At 41.9% G+C, this 24,582-nt stretch overlaps 1 protein-coding gene across 1 annotated transcript in view; it reads left to right on the plus strand.

Moving 5' to 3' along the window:
* Positions 1-24,582, plus strand: part of SLC3A1 (solute carrier family 3 member 1) — a 47,647-nt gene that overhangs the window by 17,705 nt on the left and 5,360 nt on the right. The window contains exons 5-9 of the mRNA XM_003908584.4: positions 6,454-6,573; positions 7,481-7,605; positions 10,615-10,810; positions 19,656-19,823; positions 20,940-21,056. Of these exons, the coding sequence (XP_003908633.1) occupies positions 6,454-6,573; positions 7,481-7,605; positions 10,615-10,810; positions 19,656-19,823; positions 20,940-21,056 (726 nt within the window). The remainder of the gene's footprint in view (positions 1-6,453; positions 6,574-7,480; positions 7,606-10,614; positions 10,811-19,655; positions 19,824-20,939; positions 21,057-24,582) is intronic.

A 24,582-nucleotide genomic window follows, 5' to 3' on the forward strand; every position in this document is an offset into this window, starting at 1 on the left:
GGAAAAAAAAAGATATGAGGACACGGAGCTCAGGGAAAAGTCTGGTCTAGAGGTAAAACTTTGGGACTTGTTAACATGGCTGATGTCTACAGAGCTCAGGCAGGTGTTTGGTGAGAGAAGTAGGCTGGGTAAGGTGAGCAAGAGGGTCAACTGCAACTTAGCTGAAGCAAATTGCTCACATGCGAATGAGGGCCAGGTGTTGGTAGAGCTTCCCATTAAAAGAAAAAACAAAGGAAGCCAGCCTAGCAAATAAGTCAGAGCGCCCTACAGTTGCAATTCTGCTGCCACCACTTACCAACCATGACCTTGTCAAAGGCACATCATCTTCCTGAGCCGCAGTTTCCTCATTGGTAAAGGGGGACCAATAATGGTATGTACCTAATGGGGTTACGTGAAGATTAAATGGTTTAACCTTTGTAAAGCACTTAGGATGCCGTGTTTTTTACTGTATACAGTACTTGTTAAATAGTCAGTAAATTGGTAAGTAAATAAATACTATTGTGAAGTGAAATGTCCAGAGGGTGTCAGATCGAGCCCCAAGGAGCACTGACATCAAAGAACGGCAGAAGAGACAGAGAAGGGAGGCAAAGCAAGGGGCAGGGTGTCACAGAGCTAAGGTATCTGAGTGTTTCTACAAGACGAGATTGGTCAACAGTGCCAAATGATGCAGAGAGACTGGGTAACATAAAGACTGAAAGGGGTCCAGGCATGGTGGCTCATGCCTGTACTCTCAGCACTTTGGGAGGCCGAGGTGGGTGGATTACTTGAGGTCAGGAGTTCGAGACGAGCCTGGGCAAGATGGTGAAACTCTGTCTCTACTAAAAATATAAAAATTAGCCAGACGTAGTGACAGGCACCTGTAATCCCAGCTACTCAGGAGGCTGAGGCAGGAGAATTGCTTGAACCCGGGAGGCAAAGTTTGCCGAGCTGAGATCACACCACTGTACTCCAGCCTGGGTGACAGTGAGACTCCATCTCAAAAAAAAAAAGAAGACTGAAAAGTCAATTGACTCTGGCAGCAATACCTTATTTACTCCATACAGAAACCCTCCATACTGTGTTATTGATGGAGACACTGAGCCTTAGCCGGTCTTGCAGATGCCCTGTGTCATGCAGCTGGACAGCAAGAGAGCTGGGTTGTACCCAGAGGGTCAGATTCTGAAGTCCTTGATCTTTCCTCTACTTCCTGCTTCTGGAGGAGTTAGCAAAGAATTTTTCCAAGGTTTCTGAACATGAGTAGGGTCAGTTTTCTTTCTCTTGTCTCTAAGTAGAGGAATAGTTTCCCCTGTACTCTGAAATACCCTTTCTCATTCCTTCTTGAGATGGACAACCTGGGATTGAGGACATTTTCAAGAGGATGTCTTCTGTTTGTTTTTTTTGTTTTGTTTTGTTTTGTTTTTAAGTAGAGACAGGGTCTCACTTCGTTGCCCAGGCTGGTCTTGAACTCTTGAGCTCAAGTGATGCTCCCACCTCGGTCTCTGAAAGTGCTAGGATTACAGGCATGAGCCACCATGCCTGGCCAAAGAGGATGTCTTCTCTATCATCACATGTAAGAGTAGACAGGGCTTTTCCCAAACATGGCTTTTAAGGTAAACGGGCCCCCAAATGTCAGCCATCTGAAAAGGAAAGACTTGGCTTGAGGTTCGGTGCATTTGGATATGTTAACTTGCTTCCTTAATGTTGACTTGCTTTCTTTTCACTCAGAGCAGTGAGTTATTTAAAGAGAAGAGTTAAAAGGTTCCCAGCGGAAAAATCAGGAGTGTGTGATGTCATGGGAGTCAGACAGGAGTCAAGGACGTAGTGTACAGTCCAGTTCCCAGAGTCCACGGCACCTATGTGGGTCACTAGACCTGGCCGACTCAGGCTCTGTGCCCATTTTTGCATCTGGAACCCTGGGAGACCTTCACTGGAGTAAACAGGGTTAACAATTAAAATCTGAAGCTCTCTTTTCTCTCCTGGTTGAGAGAATAAATAGCATGAAGCAAATATTTTTCAAGAGCAAACTTTGGATTATCTTGGTGATAATCTGAATTATCAGCATTTAAAATGACTTTCAGAAAATGTCCATCAAGCTTTTACTGTTTTGTCTCATTAAACAATTATAATATTTTCGATTATGCCAGGACCATAAACCATCTGTGGGGTACAAGTTTCTCATGTTTAATGTCAGGTCAATATTTCACAATGCTGAGATCTGGACTCTGTAAAGAAAAGGACTGGCTTTATTTTAGGAAATCAGTGCCCAAAAGCTTGATGTTTACACAGAATGGTGCTTCATGTTTTCCCACATTTTTGTCAGAGGCTGCTTGGATGCCTTCAGTTGTTCGTGCTCTGCCCCAACCAATGTTCACACTTTAAAAGAACAGCACCACCTGGGGGTGGACCCGGGTTGCGTGGGGTCTGAAGCTCATAGTAATTTAGGGCCTTTTAAAATAGAGCACAAAATTAAGTACAGAAAAGTTGGCATTTATTTAGAATGAGCAAAGAAGGGGAGTTAGATGGGTGAAAATGAGAGGTCTTGAAGCTTAAGTTTGGTTAGCTTCATAATAAGGTCACTCCTGAAGCCACTGAAAATCTGTTCTAGAAATGAGGTGCCTTGCTTTGCCCCAAGACTTCTCTAGCCCATTCTCTGATGAATGGCTGCCACTTCCTGCTTGCCAGTTGCAAACCCTCCCCAGGGCGAATTGCTGTTTTACCCTCTTGTATTACCATGTTTCTCTTCTTTATCTCAGCTGTGATTTAAATATTTTTGTGTTGCTATTTGTCTAGCTGGAATTCTAAAATAATCCGGGAGACCTAGGGCTGTGTCTGTTGTATTTTGCTTGTGGTTGTAGTTCCAGGGCTTGCCTAAGTGCCTGGTATATAGTAGGAGCTCAAATATTTACTGAATGGATGAATTTGGTAAAAGAGAAAGGCACTAGTAAGAACAAATTTGCTTTTTATGCCCCAGAGAAAAATTCCACTGGGTAGAGATTACTGGAGGTTATTTGGGTCACCTGTGCCCATGATAAGAGTTATTCGCCCCAGAACCTGCTCTTAGGTATAAAAAATTGATTCGAGCTTCACTGTTCAAAATCTCAGCTTAAAGTGAATTGACGTGAGCAGTATTAACCCTTGCATTTAGCTGTTGAGACCCTTGACGAAACCTCCACATTCACATGCAGCTAGAAGAAATGCTTCAAGTCAAAACAAGTTGATATGGTTTGGCTGTGTCCTCACCCGAGTCTCATCTTGAATTGGAATTCTCATAATCCCCAGGTGTCATGGGAGGGAGCAGGTGGAGATAATTGAATCATGGGTGTGGTTTCCTCCGTCCTGTTCTCGTGATAGTGAGTTCTGATGGTTTTATAAATGGGAGTTCTCCTGCACAAACTCTCCTGCCTGCTGTCATGTAAGATGTGACTTTGCTCCTCCTTCGCCTTCTGCCATGATTGTGAGGCCTCCCCAGCCCTGTGAAACTGTGAGTCAATTAAACAGCTTTACTTTACAAATTACCCAGTCTTAGGTATGTCTCTATTAGCAGCATGAGAACAAACTCTAATACACGAGTGAACTGTAGGATAGTTGTCATTTGGGATCTGTGGCTCTGTTCCCCTCCACAGATGAAAATTGGTTGTTTAACTCTAGTACTTTACTGATGGTTCTGCTCTAAAGTGATATATACATTCCTGTGAAACCTTCCATACAACAAGAGATGAGCCAGGAGAAAAGTAGGGAGAGCCACTGTTCCTTTGCAGAGCTTGTGAGCAGGTGCTAGAGCAGGCCTTGCTGGGAGGGGCTGGCTGGGTGGTTGAGGCGGGTAGCTGAGGCTCAGGCCCTCTGCTTTTCAAGGTCACCTGGTCTTCCCACCTGTCCCAGTACAGGCCAGGCCAGCCTCTGCCTCCATGCTTGGCTCATGTTGTCCCATTCCCACCCTCCGTTGAAATCCTACCAGGTCATCTAGGTCAAGTTCAAGCTCTAGCTCTTCCTTCTCCTGTTGTGCCCACCCACATTATTTTGAAATGTCTTGAAGCTCTTGCAGCCCTGTAGGCAGAGGTATCTCCGCTCATGAGGACCTGCATTATTAGGTGACCATCCCTTGTCCCACATGTCCCCAACGATTCTGTAGACCTGAAGCCAGGGAACATGCTGTACTTCTGTAATGTTTGGTTATTCAGGCTCAATACGTCATTCTTTCACGCTACAATTGGTTCACTAAGTACCAGGTGCTGTGTCAGAGGCCTACAGATGTGTACCACCACACCCAGCTAATTTTTCATTTTTTGTAGAGACAGGGTTTTGTCATGTTGCCCAGCTGGTCTAGAACTCCTGGGCTCAAGCAATCCTCCCACCTTAGCCTCCTAAATTGCTGAGATTACAGGTGTGAGCCATCACACCTGGCTAGAAAAATCTTTTCAAGGTTCATCCATGTTGTAGCATGTGTCAGCACATCGCTGCTTTCCAAGGCCAAATATTCATCATATGGACAGACCATTGGGGTGGCTTCCACTTTCTGGTTATGATGAATAATGCTGCTATGAATATTTGTGAACAAGTTTTTGCGTGGACATAAGTTTTCATTTCTCTTGGGTATATACCTATGTGTGAAATTGCTGGGTCTTATGGTAACTTGATGTTTAACCTTTTGAGGAAATGCCATACTATACAGTTGATTCTTCACACATCAGATCTTTAAAAAATGTAAGTCAGCCCACAGGCTTTTCTGCTTAAAAATCCCTCCAGAGATTTCCCATCACCCTCACACAAATCCCAGATCTTTCCTGTTAGCTACAAAGCTGAGCATGATGAGCTAGTTCTCTTTACCTTCTTCTACTCACTTACGCTCCTCTGGCCACACTGTCCACCCCCTACCTCCGCCACTGCCCTTTTTTTTTTTTTGAAACAGGATCTCCTTCTGCCACCCAGGCTGGAGTGCAGTGGCATGATCTCGGCTCACTGCAACCTCCGACTTTCAGGTTCAAGCAATTCTCATGTTCAGCCTCCCGAGTAGCTGGGACTACAGGTGCATGCCTCCACGCCAGACTCATTTTTGTGTTTTTAGTAGAGACGGGGTTTTACCATGTTGGCCAGGCTGGTCTCAAACTCCTGGCCTCAAGTGATCCACTCACCTCAGCCTCCCAAAGTGCTGGGATCATAGGCATGAGCCACCGCACCCGACCTAACCACTTATTTGCACCAGTCTTCATCTCTCTAATCTTTGGCTTCAGCATTAAAAATGCCTGGGAACCAGGCAGGCCACGGTGATGTGCTCAGAAGCAGGTGAGGCATGGGAGAGGCTGAGCAGGCAATGACTACCTTCTCTCTAGCAAGGTGTGTTGGGAGAGTAGGGCAGGAGAGGAGAGAGAGCCAGGGGCATTCATACAATAATTGGATTTCCAGCACATACCTTAGGAAGAAATTCTGTCACCATAGAATAAAATGCAATGTATGAGAACCTGGATTTTCAGGTTTAACTATTTTTGCTTGGGATCAATTTTCTGTGAAATTAAAGCCAGTGGAATAATGTACGTTTCATCTTTTTTAAGAAGGAGTTTTGCCCTTGTTGTTCAGGCTGGAGTGCAATGGCCCGATCTCGGCTCACCACAACTTCTGCCTCCCGGGTTCAAGTGATTCCCCTGCCTCAGCCTCCCGAGTAGCTGGGATTACGGGCATCCGCCACCACGCCTGGCTAATTTTTGTATTTGTAGTAGAGATGGTGTTTCATCATGTTGGCCAGCCTGGTCTCAAACTCCTGACCTCAGGTGATCCGCCTGCCTCAGCCTCCCAGAGCGCTGGGATTACAGGTGTGAGCCACCGCACCTGGCCTATTTCATCTTTTATTATCTGAGTGTCTTCGAGACAACACTTGTATCTGAGTTTTACCACAGGATCATCACTACTCTTAGTTGTTTACTCGGTTGATGGTTGATTCTATTTTGTTTTGTGTTCCTTCCATATTACTCTTAGCAGGAGATCCTTTAATACCTAAGGACTTCACCTCTCATTCCCCTTCCTAGTAAGGAGTGAAATATTTAACTATTGAACAATGTGTTATTTTCTTTTAAGTTTGCAGTGACACTTAAGGAGTTGGGCATGAGGGAGATAAGAAACTTTCCCAGTTTATCCTGAGTCCTATCTTTTATTATGGTTTCATTCTTTCATTTCTAGTGGATTCTCTAAGCTTTGGAAACATCCTCATAACATCCATTACAAATGTAACTAATTGTAATTCTGAATTCCAATATGAAGGAGGTGTGGGAGTCACTAAATGCAGTTACTTGAGAGTACATTATAGTAAGGCAGTTATGCTAAATACATAAAAAATAGGCTATGTGAATACGTGAATACTGTGCTTGTTCTATATGTAGATATCTATTTTATGATGCCAAGTCATTAACAGTCAAAACTTTTATGAAACATTGTGATAATAAAGTGTAGTTAATGTAACCAAGCATTTTGCTTCTTCATCTTTAGGAAATTTTACGGTTCTGGCTCACAAAGGGTGTTGATGGTTTTAGCTTTGATGCTGTTAAATTTCTCCTAGAAGCAAAGCATCTGAGAGATGAGATCCAAGTAAATAAGACCCAAATCCCGGTAAAGTTTTATTTTAAACGTTTTTCTTTTGCCTTTTCTGAAAATGTCATCATGAGTGTTTTCTTTCTCAGCCTGAGATACCAATTACAAAGATGAGTTTTGTCCTGTGTCTAGCAAGCACCTCGATTCATTTCTTTAGGAAATGCGCAAGAGTTTCAAATGCATATGCACGAGGTGTTTTTTTTCCACTGGTTCCCTCCAGAGCGAGGGATCCTTTGGCGTCCTTCAGTGACAAGGGTTCTGAAGACATGGACAGTGTGGCCTCTACCAAGGGCCACAAAATAGAGGACATTTACTCCTGCAATTTTGTCATCTGACATAAGTTCAAGTGAGGAGGCCTTGGCTTGTATGAGATGTTATCTTTTGTTTTGATTCTAGGAGATTATTGTCATCCCAGAAAGATATAAAAATGAGACATTGACTTAGAAATCCTACAAAGATATAGAAATCAGGAAAAGTTTACTGAAACCCTGAGAAAAGTGTAACAGTAAGGAGAAAGGATAGTGGTGGCAAAGAAACAAATTTAAGTGCATGATGTTAATATTTTTGTGAGCAGATAAAGTATAATAATGAGCTCTATAACCACTAAGATCATTTTCTTTGTCTTTAAAAGTGTCTGAAACATTTTGACAATTACATGTTGAGGAGGACTTTGTAATCAATGTTTTGCTTGGTAAAATTTATTTGCTAAAATGGGTGACAGTTTATTAGAGAACTATTGCTTAGTAGATTTATAAAGTTAACAACTTGAGCATCAAATGAAGTATTCTTCTCCATCCACAAAACCATGTTTGAGTGTGTGTCTCGCTTGGCTTGAGCCCTTTGAAGAGGTTGTCTACATTCACATAGAGCCAGCTGTGGGCATGCGATGTATGAAATGATAACCATGTCGTCCTGGTTTTCAAAGGACACGGTCACACAATACTCGGAGCTGTACCATGACTTCACCACCACGCAGGTGGGAATGCATGACATCGTCCGCAGCTTCCGGCAGACCATGGACCAATATAGCACGGAGCCCGGCAGATACAGGTGACCACGGCACATGCTCTCATTCTTCCCAGGCTTAGTGTGTGATCTGCAGTGTATCCCTCACAACCAAGTGTATTTGGAGGTTCAAGTAATAATGTAACAAGCCTGCATAATTATAATTGATTACAGTTTGGTTATACCAGGGCCTGCCATATTCCTTTCCTGTTTGCTTACTTTGCTGACTTTCAGTTTCCTCTTTTGTTAAATGATGCAGATCGATCACACTACTACTTCACAGGAGTTTTGTGAAAATTAGGTTAATTAAAAAGAGATTATATTAGCTAAATGTTAACCATGAACCATTGTTTTTTTCTTTTTTAAAAACCAGCTCCAGGCTGGGCACAGTGGCTCATGCCTGTAAACCCAGCACTGTGGGAGGTCAAGGCAGGCGGATCATGAGGTCAGGAGTTCGAGACCATCCTGGCCAACGTGGTGAAACCCTGTCTCTACTAAAAATACAAAAATTAGCTGGGCCTGGTGATGGGCGCCTATAATACCAGCTACTTGGGAGGCTGAGGCAGGAAAATCACTTGAACCCGGGAGGCAGAGGTTGCAGTGAGTCAAGATTGTGCCACTGCACTCCAGCCTGGGCAACAGACCGAGACTCCATCTCAAAAAAATAAAAAATAAAAAAAATAAATAAATAAACAGAACCAGCTCCAGCTGGGTGCAGTGGTGTATGCCTGTAATCCCAGCACTGGAGGGGGTCGAGGCTGGCGGATCACCTGACGGTGTTTGAGACCAGCCTGGGCAACATTCCTCTACTAAAACTACAGTAATTAGCCAGCCATGGTGGCGCATGCCTGTAATCCCAGCTACTCGGGAGGCTGAGGCAGGAGAATTGCTTGAACACGGGAGGTAGAGGTTGCAGTGAGCTGAGATCATGCCATTGTATTCCAGCCTGGGCAACAGAGCAAGACTCCATCTCAAGAAAAAAAAAATACCAGCTCCTTCTCTATAGTATTATTTTTATCGTTGTTATTGGATATGTAGTTTCCTTGTACAGTATGAATCCATATGTTTCAGCTAAAGTACCAGGACCACAGCTTTGGAATCAGGTAGGCCTGAAGGAGTCCTGCTCTGTAGCTGTGTGATCTAGGGCCAGTTAATTAACATAAGTCTCAAGTTTTCTCATCAATAAAAAAGTGATAGCAGTAACCTCTATAAGGCCGTTGTGAGATTAAATTAGATAATGTATATAAAGTACTTAAAGTAGTGCCTGGATCATAATAAATACTCAATAAAATTACCCATCATTAAGTTTATATAGATCACCCAACAGAATCAATAGGAATTAAATTAAATTCATCTCCTTAAAGTAGGTACTCCGATTACTGTCTCCATTTTATAGATAAGGAAACTGAGGCTCTGAGCATGCAGGTAATGTCCACAGGTAGGAGTGGCAACTATGGGATTTGAACTGAAGCAGTTGGGCTCCAGAGACCATGTACTTATCCATAAATATGCTGCCTCACATAGCTAAAGCCAGCATTTCAGGTGAATGGGTCTTCATCTAACAGTGTTTTGCTTTCAGCAATTGAGAGTGCACACCAATAATAAGGAAAGACTTTATAGGGACTCAAATACAAGGGGAAGTTCTTTTGGAGAAAATACCTCACCTTATTTGCAGACATAAACTTCAGATTCTAAATGGAGTGATGAGAATTGCTAAAGAAAGTCTTCATGGATGTCAATGAGTTTTAGTGTCAGGATGTTACTGATTTTTGATTCTAGGAGATTATTTCTCCTAGGATTTTCTATGTTTAGAAAGAAAAGAACAGACTGGGCGTGGTGGCTCATGCCTATAATTGCAGCACTTTGGGAGGCTGAGGCAGGCGGATGATCTGAGGTCAGGAGTTTGAGATCAGCCTGGCCAACATGGTGAAAGCCCGTGTCTACTAAAAACACAAAAAAATTAGCTGGGCTTGGTGGCGGGCGCCTGTAATCCCAGCTATTCGGGAGGCTGAGGCAGGAGAATCGCTGGAACCCAGGGGGAGGTGGAGGTTGCAGTGAGTCGAGATCACGGCATTGCACTCTAGTCTGGGCAATGAGAGTGAAACTCTGTCTCAAAAAACCAATATAGACTTGAGATCCAAATTTTTCTTTTCTTTTCTTTTTTTTTTTAAGACGGAGTCTCATTCTGTTGCCCAGGCTGGAGTGTGGTGGCACGACCTTGGCTCACTGCAACCTTCACCCCCCAAATTCAAGTGATTCTCCTGCCTCAGCCTTCCGAGTAGCTGGGATTACAGGCGCATACCACCACACCACACCTAATTTTTGTATTTTTGGTAGAGACAAGGTTTCTTCATGTTGGCCAGGCTTGTCTCAAACTCCTGACCTCAAGTGATCCACCTGCCTCGGCCTCCCAAAGTGTTGGGATTACAGGCGTGAGCCACCATGCCTGGCAGTCAAATGTGTTTCATTTTTTGAGCGGGGGGGATTTTTCTGCCTTGCATTTTTTATTATTTAAGTTCTAGGATACATGTGCACAACGTGCAGGTTTGTTACAGAGGTATACATGTGCCATGTTGGTTTCCTGCATCCATCAACTTGTCATTTACATTAGGTATTTCTCCTAATGCTATCCTTCCCTTAGCCCCCCCCACCCACTGACAGGCCTCGGTGTGTGATATTCCCCGCCCTGCGTCCATGTGTTCTCGTTATTCAACTCCCACCTATGAGTGAGAACATGCAGCATTTTATTTTCTGTCCTTGTGATAGTTTGCTCAGAATGATGGTTTCCAGCTTCATCCATGTCCCTGCAAAGGACATGAACTTATCCTTTTTTATGGCTGCATAGTATTCCATGGTGTATATGTGCCACATTTTCTTAATCCAGTCTAACATTTGGTGACAGCTTGATTATGCTTTCTAGAAGGTGCTAGTCCTATATGGTTAATGGTGTGCATTCAGCCCCTACATCTTGTACATGCAAGATAAGCAGCTGTGGAGTGCCTTCCCAGTCTTCTGATAGGCCCTGATGACACCGAACCTTGTCAACTCTTACAGGTTCATGGGGACTGAAGCCTATGCAGAAACTATTGACAGAACCGTGATGTACTATGGATTGCCATTTATCCAAGAAGCCGACTTTCCCTTCAATAATTACCTCACCATGCTAGACACTGTTTCTGGGAACAGTGTGTATGAGGTTATCACATCCTGGATGGAAAACATGCCAGAAGGAAAATGGCCTAATTGGATGGTAAGTCCTCATGCCAGCACAGTACATAATGTGCTGCTGTTGCCTTTGCTGTCTAGTTACCTCTAAAATACAATGGACCTTTGTCTCTAAGTGACCATCACCTCTGTCTTATTTCATGATTGTTCAGTGGCCAGGCCTGTCCCAGCCTCTGCCAGGTTCTTTTTGTTAAGGGAGAGACACTGCCCACTGAATGGAATGGATATTGAAGGAGTGCTTGTCTATGCTCAGAACACTGCTAGGCTTTTTGGGGCTGGATATCAAAAAATAATTTCTCCCCACATATCCCAGAGTTTATGATGTCAATGGGAAGAAAGAGGATTTCAGGTGTGGAAAGAGGTACAGTGCAATTCAGGGCAACATAAAACTGTGACAAAACACCAATTTGTGGGGTAGAATGCACTGCAAAAAGCATTTAAATTACAGAGATTCTCAGAGGAAGAATTTCTCCCCCTTCCGCATTAGACTCTTCAGAACAATTTTTGTTTTTTTTTGAGACAGGGTCTCACTCTGCACCCAGGCTGGAGTGCAATGGTGCAATCATGGCTCACTGCAGCCTCAACCTCTGAGCCTCAAGCAGTCCTCCCACTTCACCCTCCTGAGTAGCTGGGACTACAGGCGCATGCCACCATGCCTGGCTAATTATTTTTGTTTTTGTATTTTTAGTAGAGGTGGGGTTTTACCATGTTGGCCAGGCTCGTCTTAAACTCCTGACCTCAGGTGATCTGCCCACCTTGGTCTCCCAAAGTGCTGGGAATACAGGCATGAGCCACCATGCCCGGCACTAACATTTTTCAAGACTGGCAATATATTACTTCAGTAAAGAACAAAAGATACAGTGATACATAGCTGGGGTAACAAACCAATATTGTCACTTCCACACCTGTCCGGGTTGCTTTTCCTGATCTGATCTTTCTGTCTTTGGGTTTGAGTTAGAGATCAACATTAGGCCCCTCTGTAAGATGTTTGTAGTATTACAGATGTAAGCCCTGCTGCTTCAAAGTCCCACGGTAACAGTGGTTGAAACAAAATGGAAGTTTCTTTCTCTCATATAAAAGACAACCCTCCTTTCTTTCTTTCTTTTTTTTTTTTTTTTTTGAGACGGAGTCTCCCTCTGTTGCCCAGGTTGGAGTGCAGTGGCGGGATCTTGACTCACTGCAAGCTCCGCCTCCCAGGTTCAAGCAATTTTCCTGCCTCAGCCTCCTGAGTAGCTGGGATTACAGGTGCACACTACCATGCACAGCTAATTTTTTTATTTTTAGTAGAGACGGTTTCACCATGTTGCTCAGGCTGGTCTTGAACTCCTGACCTCGTGATCCACCCATCTCAGCCTCCCAAAGTGCTGGGATTACAGGCATGAGCCACCACTCCTCGCCCTTCCTTTCTTTAATATATTATAAATGTAAATTCTAAAACACCTTTTTAGTCTCGATAATCTTCCATCTCTCTGTATCTCTACCACCTTAGGCTGTTTCTGTGGTCTCATCCTTTAGGTCTCAGGTAAGTGTCAACACAGGAAGCCTTCTGGAGCCCCCAAATGAGGTGTCAGGTCTACCTACTGTATACTGTAGCACCCCTTCATTCCCTTTCCTTAAAGTCCACACACTTCCATGATGTCTGCTTTCCCCACTAGACTGTGCACTGGTTAAGGGCAGAGGCAGGTTCCCAGCATCCTAATACGGTGCCCACCTCACACTGACGTGCTCAGGCTCAGGGTTTGTTTGTTGCTGGTGTTGTTATTCTTATGCAGTTCAGCGATTTACCAAAGGTGTGCCTTCTCTCATATACACAGAGAGTTGCTCTTGTATAGCGAGTTGCCTTACACTAGTCAGTATCTTCTGTGGTACCCCCACAAAACTTGTAGGTTTGATCTGAGCCCTGAAAAGTGGTATGATTTTGATACTTTATGCACAGATCCTGCCAGCTATCTTACACAGCCTGATGAAAACCTGAAAGGATAAAGGAGAAAATGCAGCCTAGGCAGAAAAACACTGGCAGAATCTGTGAACCATGATTAAGCTTATTTCAATCTTTTCTGATGCTTTAATTGGCAGGAATGTGTGTTTCCATTGCCAGAGCCTTTCTCCGTCCGGTGAGGGGAAAGAGGCTCACATTTAGCCATGGTAAAAGCTTTAATTTAAGTATTAAAACTATACTACAATTTTAAAATAACAACTTTGTTGAGATACAATTCACATACCATAAAAATTACCATTTTTTTTTTTTTTTTCTGAGATGGAGTTTTGCTCTTGTTACCCAGGCTGGAGTGCAGTGGTGCGATCCCGGCTCACTGCAGCCTCTGCCTCCTGGGTTCAAGTAATTCTCCTGCCTCAGCCTCCAGAGTAGCCGGGGTTACAGGTGCATGCCACCATGCCCAGCTATTTTTTTGTATTTTTAGTAGAGACACAGGGTTTCATCATGTTGACCAGGCTGGTCTCAAACTCCTGACCTCAGGTGATCCACCCATCTCGGCCTTCCAAATGCTGGGATTACAGGTGTAAGCTACCGAGCCCAGCCAAAATGTACCGTTTTTAAAGTATATAATTAAGTGGATTTTTGGTATATTCACAGAATTATGCAACTATCACCAACATCTCATTCCAGAGCATTTTCATCACCCCCAAAAGAAACCACATATCCCATTAGTAATCACTCCGCATGGCCCCTCCCTCTCTGTCCTCAGTCTCTGGCAACCACTCACCTACCTTCCGTGTCTATGGATTTGCCTACTCAGGGCATTTCATGTAAATGAAGTTATACAATATGGGCCTTTTGTGTCTAGCTTCTTTCACTTAACGTGTTGCAGTACGTATCAGTACATCGTTCCTTTTTATGGCTGAATAATAACTTCCATAAAGCACATTTTGTTTATCCATTCATGAATTGACATACATTTGTTTTCACTTTTGGACTCTTATGAATAGTGATGCTATGGACATTTGTGTACAAGTTTTTATAAAAGCATGTTTTCAGTTCTCTCTGGTATATATCCGGGAGTGGAACTGTTCCACTGGGCATATGGTAAGTCTACATTTAACTATTTGAGGAACTGCCAAACTGTTTTCCAAAGTAGCTACACAATTTTACATTCCCACCAGCAATGTTGCGAGGGTTCCGATTTTTCTACATCTCATCAAGCCTTGTGATGATGGCCTTCCTGCTGAGTGTCAAGTTGTTATCTCATTGTAATTTTTTTTTTTGCATTTCCTTGATGGCTAATTTTGAGGGTATTTTCATGTGCTTATTGGACATTTGTATGTCCTATTTGGAGAAATGTCTATCCAAATTATTTGCCTATAATTACATTTGGTTGTCTTTTTACTGTTTAGTTGTAAGAATTCCTGATATATACTGGATAGGTGATTTGCAAGTATTTTCTCCCATTCTGTGGGCTTTCATGACACTTTCTTGATAGCGTCCCTCAAAAAGCATAAAAGTTTTTAATTTTTATGAAGTCCAATTGTTTTGTTGTTGTTACTCATACTTTTAGTGTTATATTAGAAACCATTGCCTTGTCCATCTATCCCAGCACCACATGCTAAAAAGGCTATTCTTTCCTTCATTGGATTATCATGGAATCTTTGTTGAAAACTCAACTGATTGTAGGCTGGGCATGGTGGCTCACACCTGAAATCCCAGCACTTTGGGAGGCTGAGGTGGGAGTTGAGCCCAGGAGTTCAAGGTTGCAGTGAGCCATGATCATCACACTACTGAACTCCAACCTGGGTGACAGAGGGAGAACCCGTCTCTAAATATAAAACAAGGCCGCGCGCGGTGGCTCACGCCTGTAATCCCAGCATTTTGGGAGGCTGAGGCGGGTGGATCACGAGGTCAGGAGATCGAGACCATCTTGGCTAACACAGTGAAACCCTGTCTCTACTAAAAATATAAAAAATTAGCCGGGCGCGGTGGCGGGCGCCTGTAGTGGCAGCTACTGAGGCTGAGGCAGGAGAATGGCGTGAACCCGGGAGGCGGAGCTTGCAGTGAGCCGAGATGGCGCCACTGCACTCCAGCCTGGGCGGCAGAGCGAGACTCAGTCTCAAAAAAAAAAAAAAAAAAAAAAAATATATATATATATATACACACACACACACACACACACACACACATATATATATAAAACAAAACAAAAAAACAAAATCAGTTGATTAGATTTCCAGACCTCAGTTCTGCTCATCTATATGTCTGTTTCTATGCCTGAACACCCTGAGTTGATTGGTGTAGCTTAGTAAGTTTTAACATAGACAAGTATGGGTCCTCCAACTTTGTTATTTTTCAAGATTGTTTTAGCTGTTCTGGGTACCTTATATTTCCATGTAAATTTTAGGATTTCCATATAAATTTTAGAATAGCCAACTGGGATTTAAAAAGCCAACTGGGATTTTGATAGGGATTGCATTGAATCTGTTTATCATTTTTGGCAGTCATGCCATCTTAACAATATTAAGTCTTCTAATCCATCAACACAGATGTATCTTATTTAGGTCTTTCGATGATGTTTTGTATTTTTCATTGTATAAGTCTTACACCTTTTGTTCAATTTATTCGTAAGTATTTTGTTCTTTTGATATTATTGTAAACTGAATTGTTTTCTTAATTTCATTTTTGGATTCTTCATTATTAGTGTATAGAAGTACAATAGATTTGGCCGGGCGCGGTGGCTCAAGCCTGTAATCCCAGCACTTTGGGAGGCCGAGACGGGTGGATCACGAGGTCAGGAGATCGAGACCATCCTGGCGAACACGGTGAAACCCCGTCTCTACTAAAAAATACAAAAAACTAGCCGGGTGAGATGGCGGGCGCCTGTAGTCCCAGTTACTTGGGAGGCTGAGGCAGGAGAATGGCGTGAACCCGGGAGGCGGAGCTTGCAGTGAGCTGAGATCCGGCCACTGCACTCCAGCCCGGGCGACAGAGCGAGACTCCGTCTCAAAAAAAAAAAAAAAAAAAAGAAATACAATAGATTTGTGTATATTGATCTTGTATCCTACAACATTGCTGAACTTGTTTTTCATTTCTAATAGTTTATTGTGAATTCCTGAGGAATTATTATTATTTTTTTGAGGCAGTCTTGCTCTGTCGCCCAGGCTGGAGTGCAGTGGCGTGATCCTGGCTCACTGCAAGCTCCGTCTCCCGGGTTCACGCCATTCTCCTGTCTCAGCCTCCTGAGTAGCTGGGACTACAGGTACCCGCAACCACGCCCCGCTAACTTTTTGTATTTTTAGTAGAGACGGGGTTTCATCATGTTAGCCAGGATGGTCTCAGTCTCCTGACCTCATGATCCGCCCACCTCGGCCTCCCAAAGTGCTGGGATTACAGGTGTGAGCCACTGTGCCCGGCCTCCTGAGGAATTTGTTGTTTTAAAATTATGGCAAAATATGCATAAAACATAATTTTAAACATTCAAAAGTGTGTAATTCAATGCATTAAATACATTCAAAATGTTGTACAACCATCACCATCCCAAACAGAAAATCTGTACCCACTAAACATTAATTCCTCACTCCCACCACTAACCCGATATCCTCCATTCTATTTTCAGCCTCTATAAATTTGCTTATTCTAGGTACCTCATATAAGTGGAATCATAACAATATTTGTCCTTTTGTGTCTGCCTCATTTCACTTAGCTTAATGTTTCCAAGTTCCCTTCATACACACAATAGCATGTATCACATCTTACTCCTTATGACTGAATAACATTCCATGGTACCTATGTAACACATGTTTTCTATTCATCTGTTGGTGACATTTGTGGTTTTGCCTTCTTTTGGCTACTAGAATAATGTTACAAACCAATGGTGTACAAGTATCTGTTTAAGCCCCAGATTTCAATTCTTTTGGATCTATACCATGGAGTGGAATTGCTGGATCACATAATACTTCTTTCTTGTTTTTGTTTTGTTTTTTGAGATAGAGTCTCACTATCACCCAGGTTGGAGTGCAGTGGTATGATCTTGGCTCACTGCAAACTCCACCTCTGGGTTCAAGTAATTCTTATGCCTCAGCCTCCTGTGTAGCTCAGATTACAGGCGTGTGCCACCATGACTGGCTAATTTTTGTATTTTTAGTAGAAATGGGGTTTTGACATGTTGGCCAGGCTGGTCTGGAACTCCTGGCCTCAAGTGATTTGCTGCCTTGGCCTCCCAAAGTGCTGGGATTACAGGCATAAGCCACCGCACCCAGCCTTTTTTTTTGGAGGCAGGGTCTCACTTTGTCACCCAGGCTGGAATACAATGGTGTGAACATAGCTCACGGCAGCCTTGACTTCCTGGGCTCAAGCAATCCTCCTGCCTCAGCTCCCACCAAGTAGCTGGGACTATAGGTGCATGCCACCATCTCTGGCTAATTTTTGTATTTTTTGTGGAGATGGGGTTTCGCCATGTTGTCCAGGCTGGTCTTGAACTCCTGAGCTCAAGTGATCCTCCCACCTTGGCCTCTCAAAGTGTTAGGATTACAGATGTGAACCACTGTGCCCAGCCTTGGATCATATAATACTTCTCTGATTTTGAGGAACTACCAAACTTTTCCATAGTGACTTCTCCATTTTACATTCCCATCAGCAATGCATGAAGGTTCCAATTTCTTTTCATCCTCCCTGACACTTTTCTGTCTTGTTTTTAAAAATTATGCTCATCATAGTACATATGAAGTGGTATCTCATTTTCTCATTACTGAATAACAGTTTTGCTGGATATAGAAATCTTGGTTTACATTTCTTTCTTTCATCAGTTCGAATATATCATCCCATTGCCCTCTGGCCTCTATGGTTTCTGTTAAGTCAGTTGCTAATCTTATTGAGATTCCTTACATGTGATGTACCAATTTTCTTTGCTCCTTTAAAGATTGTGTCTTTCAACCGTTTGACTGATAGTGTCTAAGTGTGGGTTTTTAAAAATTTTGTCCTACTTGGAGTTCACTGAGGTTCTTAGATACACAATTTTTTAAAAAATCAAATTTGGGAAGTTGTTGGCTATTTTTTCAAATATTGTTTCTGACCATTTCTCTCCCTTCTCTCCTTTTGAGACTCCCACTTTGCATATGCTGGTATGCATGATAGTATCCCACAGGTTTCTGAGAGTTTGCTCTTTTTTCTGAGATAGGGTTTTGCTCTGTCGCCCAGGCTGGAGTGCAGTGGTGTAAACATGGCTCACTGCAACCCTGACGTCCTGTACTCAAACAATTTTCCCATCTCAGCTTCTTGAGTAGCTGAGACTACAGGTGCATGTCACCATGCCTGGCTAAATTTTTAATTTTTTGTAGACATGGGGTCTCACCATGTTGCCCAGGCTGGTCTAGAACTCCTGGGCTCAAGCAATCCTCCTGCCTTGGCATCCCAAAGCACTGGGATTACAGGTGGCAGCCACAGTACCTGGCCTCATTCTTCTCTATTTTTACTTTCTGGTTCTCAGGCCAGATACTCTCAATTGACCTGTCTTCAAGTTTTCTGATTCCTTTGCTAGTTCAAATTTGTCAAGTCCCTCTAGTAAATATCTCACTTTAGCTATTGTACTTAACTCTAAAATTTTTATTTTTTCATAATTTCTCTTTATTATCTATTTGATAACTGTTCATATACTTTAAATTCTTTAGGCACAGCTCTTTTCTTTGAATATCAAAATATTAGCTGGTTTAAAGTCTTTGTCTACTAAGTACAATGTTTGGTCTTCCTAAGCAACATTTGCTATTGACTCCCCCCACCATTATAAGAGCCATATTTTCCTGTTTTCTTTCCCTGTTTTGTATATTTGTTGTTGTTGTTAAAAACTGGACATTTTAAGTAGTATGACAATTCTGGAAATCACATTCTTCCTTTCCCAGTGTTTGTTGTGCTCTATGTCCAGAAGGCTTGAGAAATCAAAGGGTTTCTTGTCAAAAGATCTCATGATAGAGAAAAGAATAAAAAGATGGAGGCAAAAATTGACCTAATTTTCTGGCCATAAATATCGAAAAATACTTCACAATGGTCTATAAAAACATAATTATAAAGATCATTTTCATACATCCTAGGAAGTTAAAAAAAAAAAAAGCAACCTCCTATTTCTTGAATTGTAGCAATTAAGTCTTATCCTAAGACTCAAGTTCAAACGCTAGTTCTGTCTCATACTACTACTTGAATAAATGATGCAATTTCTCAGAGCTTGTTTCCTCATTTGTAAAATGGAGATAGTACTTGCACTGTTGTGTGAAGGAGGGAAATATAGGTGTGAAAGTACTTTTTAAAAAGTAAAGTGCCATGCTCAGCCTATGCACGTGAGGGTTTGAGTTGTGGGTTATGGAGAGTTGTCAGGTGATTTAAATAAATTCTTAAACTCTTATTTAAATAAGGGCTAGAACATTTAACATGGAAATATATTTACAAATAGAAAACACTTTATAACATTTCATCTTGGACTATGTAAATTTTTTCCAAAAGTTGATTTACTTTAAAAATTTTGTCTGAATAGTTCATAAGTCAAAACAATTTTTTAAAAGAGGACACATCAGAAGTCTCTCATGCCTGTCCTTTCACCTTGTTCCATTGTCTTGCTCTCTGCAACAGTTTTGTTTCCTTTCCTGTCAATATTCTCTTATCCAGATATGAGAAAATATGACTATGTATGTACCCTCTGAGTTTTATTTGCAATATCATTGTAAATTCTTACCACTCTTTTCTTGCTCATCAGTGGCCAAGATAATAAATTGGTCAGTTACACGGCAAATAGCAGGCCTAGGACTCAAGTTCAGGCTTGCTAGTAACAAGGTACCACATCTACTTTGTTTTGTTACCTGGTGAACTTTCTGTGAAATAGGGTAAATCTTTCAGAAAACTGTGTTATAGAGCTGTGTTCTTAAAAATATCTGCCTTTCAGATTGGTGGACCAGACAGTTCCCGGCTGACTTCTCGTTTGGGGAATGAGTATGTCAACGTGATGAACATGCTTCTTTTCACACTGCCTGGAACTCCTATAACTTACTATGGAGAAGAAATTGGAATGGGAAATATTGTAGCCATAAATCTCAATGAAAGCTATGATACTGTAAGTTGAATACAACTTGACTATTCATCACAGCTATAAAACCAAGTATTCATTTTTTATTTTTTGCCAAATCAGAGAACTTACTATCTCTCTATTCCATTGTTGAAAATCATGGTTACTTTGCTTTTCTTTCTTACTGTTAGTAGGAATTCTCAGCTTTCTTGGTGGTTTGAGAGCTTATTTTAAAAATGCTTTTGGAGCCACACAACTAAATTTCTTGGGTAGGGCATTTTAAAGATGTTTTCTACCTGACAGGCACATTAAAATTAATTAATTAATTTATTTATTTGCCGGGAATACTGTGTTGAGAGGCACACTAAAATTGGAGAACCAGTGGTTTAGTTTAGAATATTATTCATTTCCCTCTACTTGAAATGTGGAGTTAGGAACACTTATTTCTTTAGTTCTCATTTGTCCTGTTTGGTCTTGGGTGACCATAGCACAAAGACCCTTTCTTTTCTGTTATCATGTGCAGTGCACAGCCTCAAAGTCAAGCATTTTTTATTTTGTAGCTATAGATTTCAGAATTGTGTTGCTGTGTAGATGACTGTCTTGCAACTTTAATTTGCCTGGTTAGCCTTCAATTGTATGAGATCCAATTTCCCTAATATTTGATTAAGGTGAAGCTTTTTTTTTCTATTAGCTCCTACATTTGTGTGTGTGCACTCATGAGCAGTAACCAGGCTGAATAAATGAGCAGAATAGAATTCACACTCACTTGTACATGGCAGTGTTCTTAAATTCACCATCACTGTACCATAGAAGTCATGTATATTGGTAATAGCACACTTTGAAATCCTCTATTACTGATTTTTAGGAAAAAGCAGCAAAGATTTCAAGCATGTATTAAAGTTCAATTTGTATTGTCTATTCAAACTCAAAATGTTAAATTAGTATTGACTATTCAAACTCAAAATGCTATTAGGTACTTTCCAGTTAAAAGTGTGGAACTGGTTTATGTACCTATTGTTAAGGCCTTTTCATCACAAATGCTAATGAGTACAGACACTAGCTAAGAACTATAGGGAATTAAATAATTATGAAGTAAATCAGGACCAAAGTACATTTCTTTTAATAACCAAACCACTGTTTTCCCTTTCTGGTCTTTTGATATAGAATACCCTCCTCTCAAAGTCACCAATGCAGTGGGACAACAGTTCAAATGCTGGTTTTTCTGAAGCTAGTCACACCTGGTTACCCACCAATTCAGATTACCACACTGTGAATGTTGATGTAAGTATGAGTGAAAATTTTATGTTGATTTTAGAAACAAGAAGTGGGTTTCTACTGAAAGTACACACTCACCCTGAATGTGTCTAAACCTTCACAGATACTCTTTACATCAATCACAGACTTCCCTTGTAGTTTTTAATTTGTAAGGAGTTTGTAAATCATGCCTTTGTGAAAATACAAACTGGTAGAAATCTACCAAGTGAAGTGAAGTATCATACAGAATATACAAGTCTTCATTAGAATGACCTTTACTAAGGCCTTTGAGCTATGAAGGAAATTTTATAGAAGTTTTTTAGTTAGCCCAGCTACCCTTCCTCTTCTCTTCCCCTCAAAAGGTGGTGAGAGAGGCGTGTGGGTGGATAGGCAGCCACACAGGCAGGAAGGAGATCATCAATCCAGAGCAAGGCTCAAATCCACACTACTGTTCTGAAGAAACAGAAGCCATACATGATCCTTGAAGTGGTTGCTCTGGCATACTAATACCACTTTGGCTTTTGCCCTTTTTTCTGTTCCCATAGTGATCAAGCACTAATATCATTCAGTAGCCAAAACTTCACTGGAAAACAAACTAAATCAATTTAGGGGAAATGAAATTATAGATGCCACATGGAGATGCTTAAGAAACGCTAAGAAATGCATAGCACAACCCCCACCCCCCTGCTGCACGCACACACACACACCATGCCCCATCCCAGTCTACTGAGTAATCTGAGGAAACTCCCCAGGATATTCAGATATAGAAAGCCACACAAACCCTCCTGCTCCCACAGCTCCCTGCTACAAACACCACTGAGAATTCCTGGACAGTATAAGCTTTGTTTTATATAGCTGTAGGTCTTGAAGACACACAAAATATATTTAACATTTGTGTTTTGGGTTGAATGCCTCTTGATTTTCATTATGTCTAAAATATTCCCATAGCCAATCTGAATACAGTATGTAGGAAATCCTACATATAAAAATCCATACCAGCAAAGTTGGAGAAAATGTAAATTAAAACTGAAATTTTTTCTTTTTATTTCTTTGAGATGGAGTTTCACTCTTGTTGCCCAGGCTAGAGTGCAATGGCGTGGTCTTGGCTCACTGCAACCTCCACCTCCTGGGTTCAAGTGATTCTCCGACCTTGGCCTCCCAAGTAGCTGGGATTACAGGCGTCCACCACCATGTATGGCTAATTTTTGTATTTTTAGTAGAGACAGTGTTTCACCATGTTGGGCAGGCTGGTTTCAAACTCCTGACCTCAGGTGATCCACCCACCTCGGACTCCTAAAGTGTTGGGATTACAGGCATGAGCCACCGCGCCCAGCCAACAATGGCACTTTTTTCTATCAGATTAACAAAGTCTTTAAAAATGATCATGAGTGGCCGGGCGCGGTGGCTCAAGCCTGTAATCCCAGCACTTTGGGAGGCCGAGACGGGTGGATCACGAGGTCAGGAGATCGAGACCATCCTGGCGAACACGGTGAAACCCCGTCTCTACTAAAAAATACAAAAAAACTAGCCGGGCGAGGTGGCGGGCGCCTGTAGTCCCAGCTACTCCGGAGGCTGAGGCAGGAGAATGGCGGGAACCCGGGAGGCGGAGCTTGCAGTGAGCTGAGATCCGGCCACAGCACTCCAGCCTGGGTGACAGAGCAAGACTCCGTCTCAAAAAAAAAAAAAAAAAAAAAAAAAAAATGATCATGAGTGATGAGAGATACTAAGTCATAAATCCCAGACAATGCCATTTTAATAAAAATACATCCAAATGACCCTGGAAAGGAACAGAAAATTTACGTAATTTCTAAAATATATAAAATAAAATTAGGGCTGGGCACCATGGCTGACACCTGTAATCCCAGCATTTTGGGAGGCCAAGGCCAGAGGAATGCCTGAGCACAGGAGTTTGAGACCAGCTTAGGCAATATAGTCAGATCTTGTTTCTACCTTCCCCCACCCCTGCCAAAAAAAAAAAAAAAAGGGAAATTAGCTGTGCCTGGTGACATGTGCCTGTCATCCCAGATAGGAGGCTGAGCCCAAGAGGTCAAGGTTGCGGTGAGCTGTGATTACCCCACTGTACTCCAGCCTGGGTGACAGAGTAAGACTGTCTCAAAACAAAACAAAAAAAGAATAGAAGGGGGAGTCTAAAACACACAGGAGAAAAACAGTTCTAATGGAGAGCACTGTAGGAATTTCCTGAACTCCTGCAATTGGCCGTGGCATAATTTCCCTAAGGAAAAAAAAATCCCGAACTGTTTGGTGATCACATGTATGAGAGAATGAGTAGAACAAAGCCTGAAACTTCTACAAGTGCATCAAGAAAGAAAAGAAGGAAAATAAGACCTAACTCTAGCGCTGTCCCCTGGCGAGAATTCACTGTGGAATGCTCTCAGAAAGGAGAGCTTTTACTACTCAGCTCAGAGTCACAGAGGCCAGGAGAAAAAAGGTGGGAATCTAGCAAGCTTATCACCTTCAAGTAGGAAAAGAACCCAATGTCCCAAAGACAAGTCAGACCCACATCCAATTTGGCTTCTCATTATGAGAGGCAGGAAACCAAAGACAGGCAAACAAGGAAAGTCAAAACACAAAAGCAAACAGATCAAGAATCACACAGTATCTGAGAAAAACCAAGACCATGAAAGGGAGACACCATTCCTGACAGAACACTGTAGAAAGCAGAGAAAATATCGCAAACATGAAACTTAAATATAAGTATAAATACCCCCAGTAGATTGTTGTTTAATGGAGCTCCTTGACATTCTTTAAAGAAGTGATTAGGTATCTCAGAAGTGTAGAAGACTGTCAATGAAATTAAAAAGAACATAAGGGCTAATTAGTGTGCTGAAAAATTGATCCAGAGGCTTGTCCAGAATGCACTGAAAAAGGCAAAGAAATAAGAACATAAGAAAAAATTGGGATACATGGAAGATAGATACAGAATTCCAACATGCAGCAACAATTGCACAGGAGAACAGACTGGAGGAAACATACAAAGAAATAAAACACATAACCCAGAGAGAAAGGAAGACTTTATCTTTTACAACAGCTAGGATAGAGAAAACTCCAAAACTACTCAGAAAGAAACCAAACCTGAAACTAGATTGCCTGAGAAAAGGGTTGAGAATTGGACTAGCATCAGACTTCTCAATTGGATACTACAGCACATTAGAACTCTATCTTCAAAGTTGTAATGGAAACTGAATTCTAAACCTAGATACTCGATATCCATTCAAACTAGCATGTAAGAGAGCAAAACAGAGATTGAAAAGCAAGGACCCATATTTTACCATGCATGGCCACTTTCTGAAAGAACAGTCAAGGGACTATCGAACAAAACATAACAAATCCAAAACAGAGATACAATGTATTAAAGGAAAAGGAAATAATATAACTTGATTTAAATAATTTTTGATACATAATATAAAACAAGGTATTCTGGAACAAAAATCTTAGTGATTTGATTCTATATGGGAAATATTAGCAGGGAGGGTGTATGGGTGGGAGAGGGCACACAGGAGCAAGCAAGTAAGAGAGCAGTGTCTGCTTTGCA

The sequence above is a fragment of the Papio anubis genome, chromosome 14 (assembly GCF_008728515.1).
Source record: "Papio anubis isolate 15944 chromosome 14, Panubis1.0, whole genome shotgun sequence".
NCBI classification, from domain to species: domain Eukaryota; kingdom Metazoa; phylum Chordata; class Mammalia; order Primates; family Cercopithecidae; genus Papio; species Papio anubis.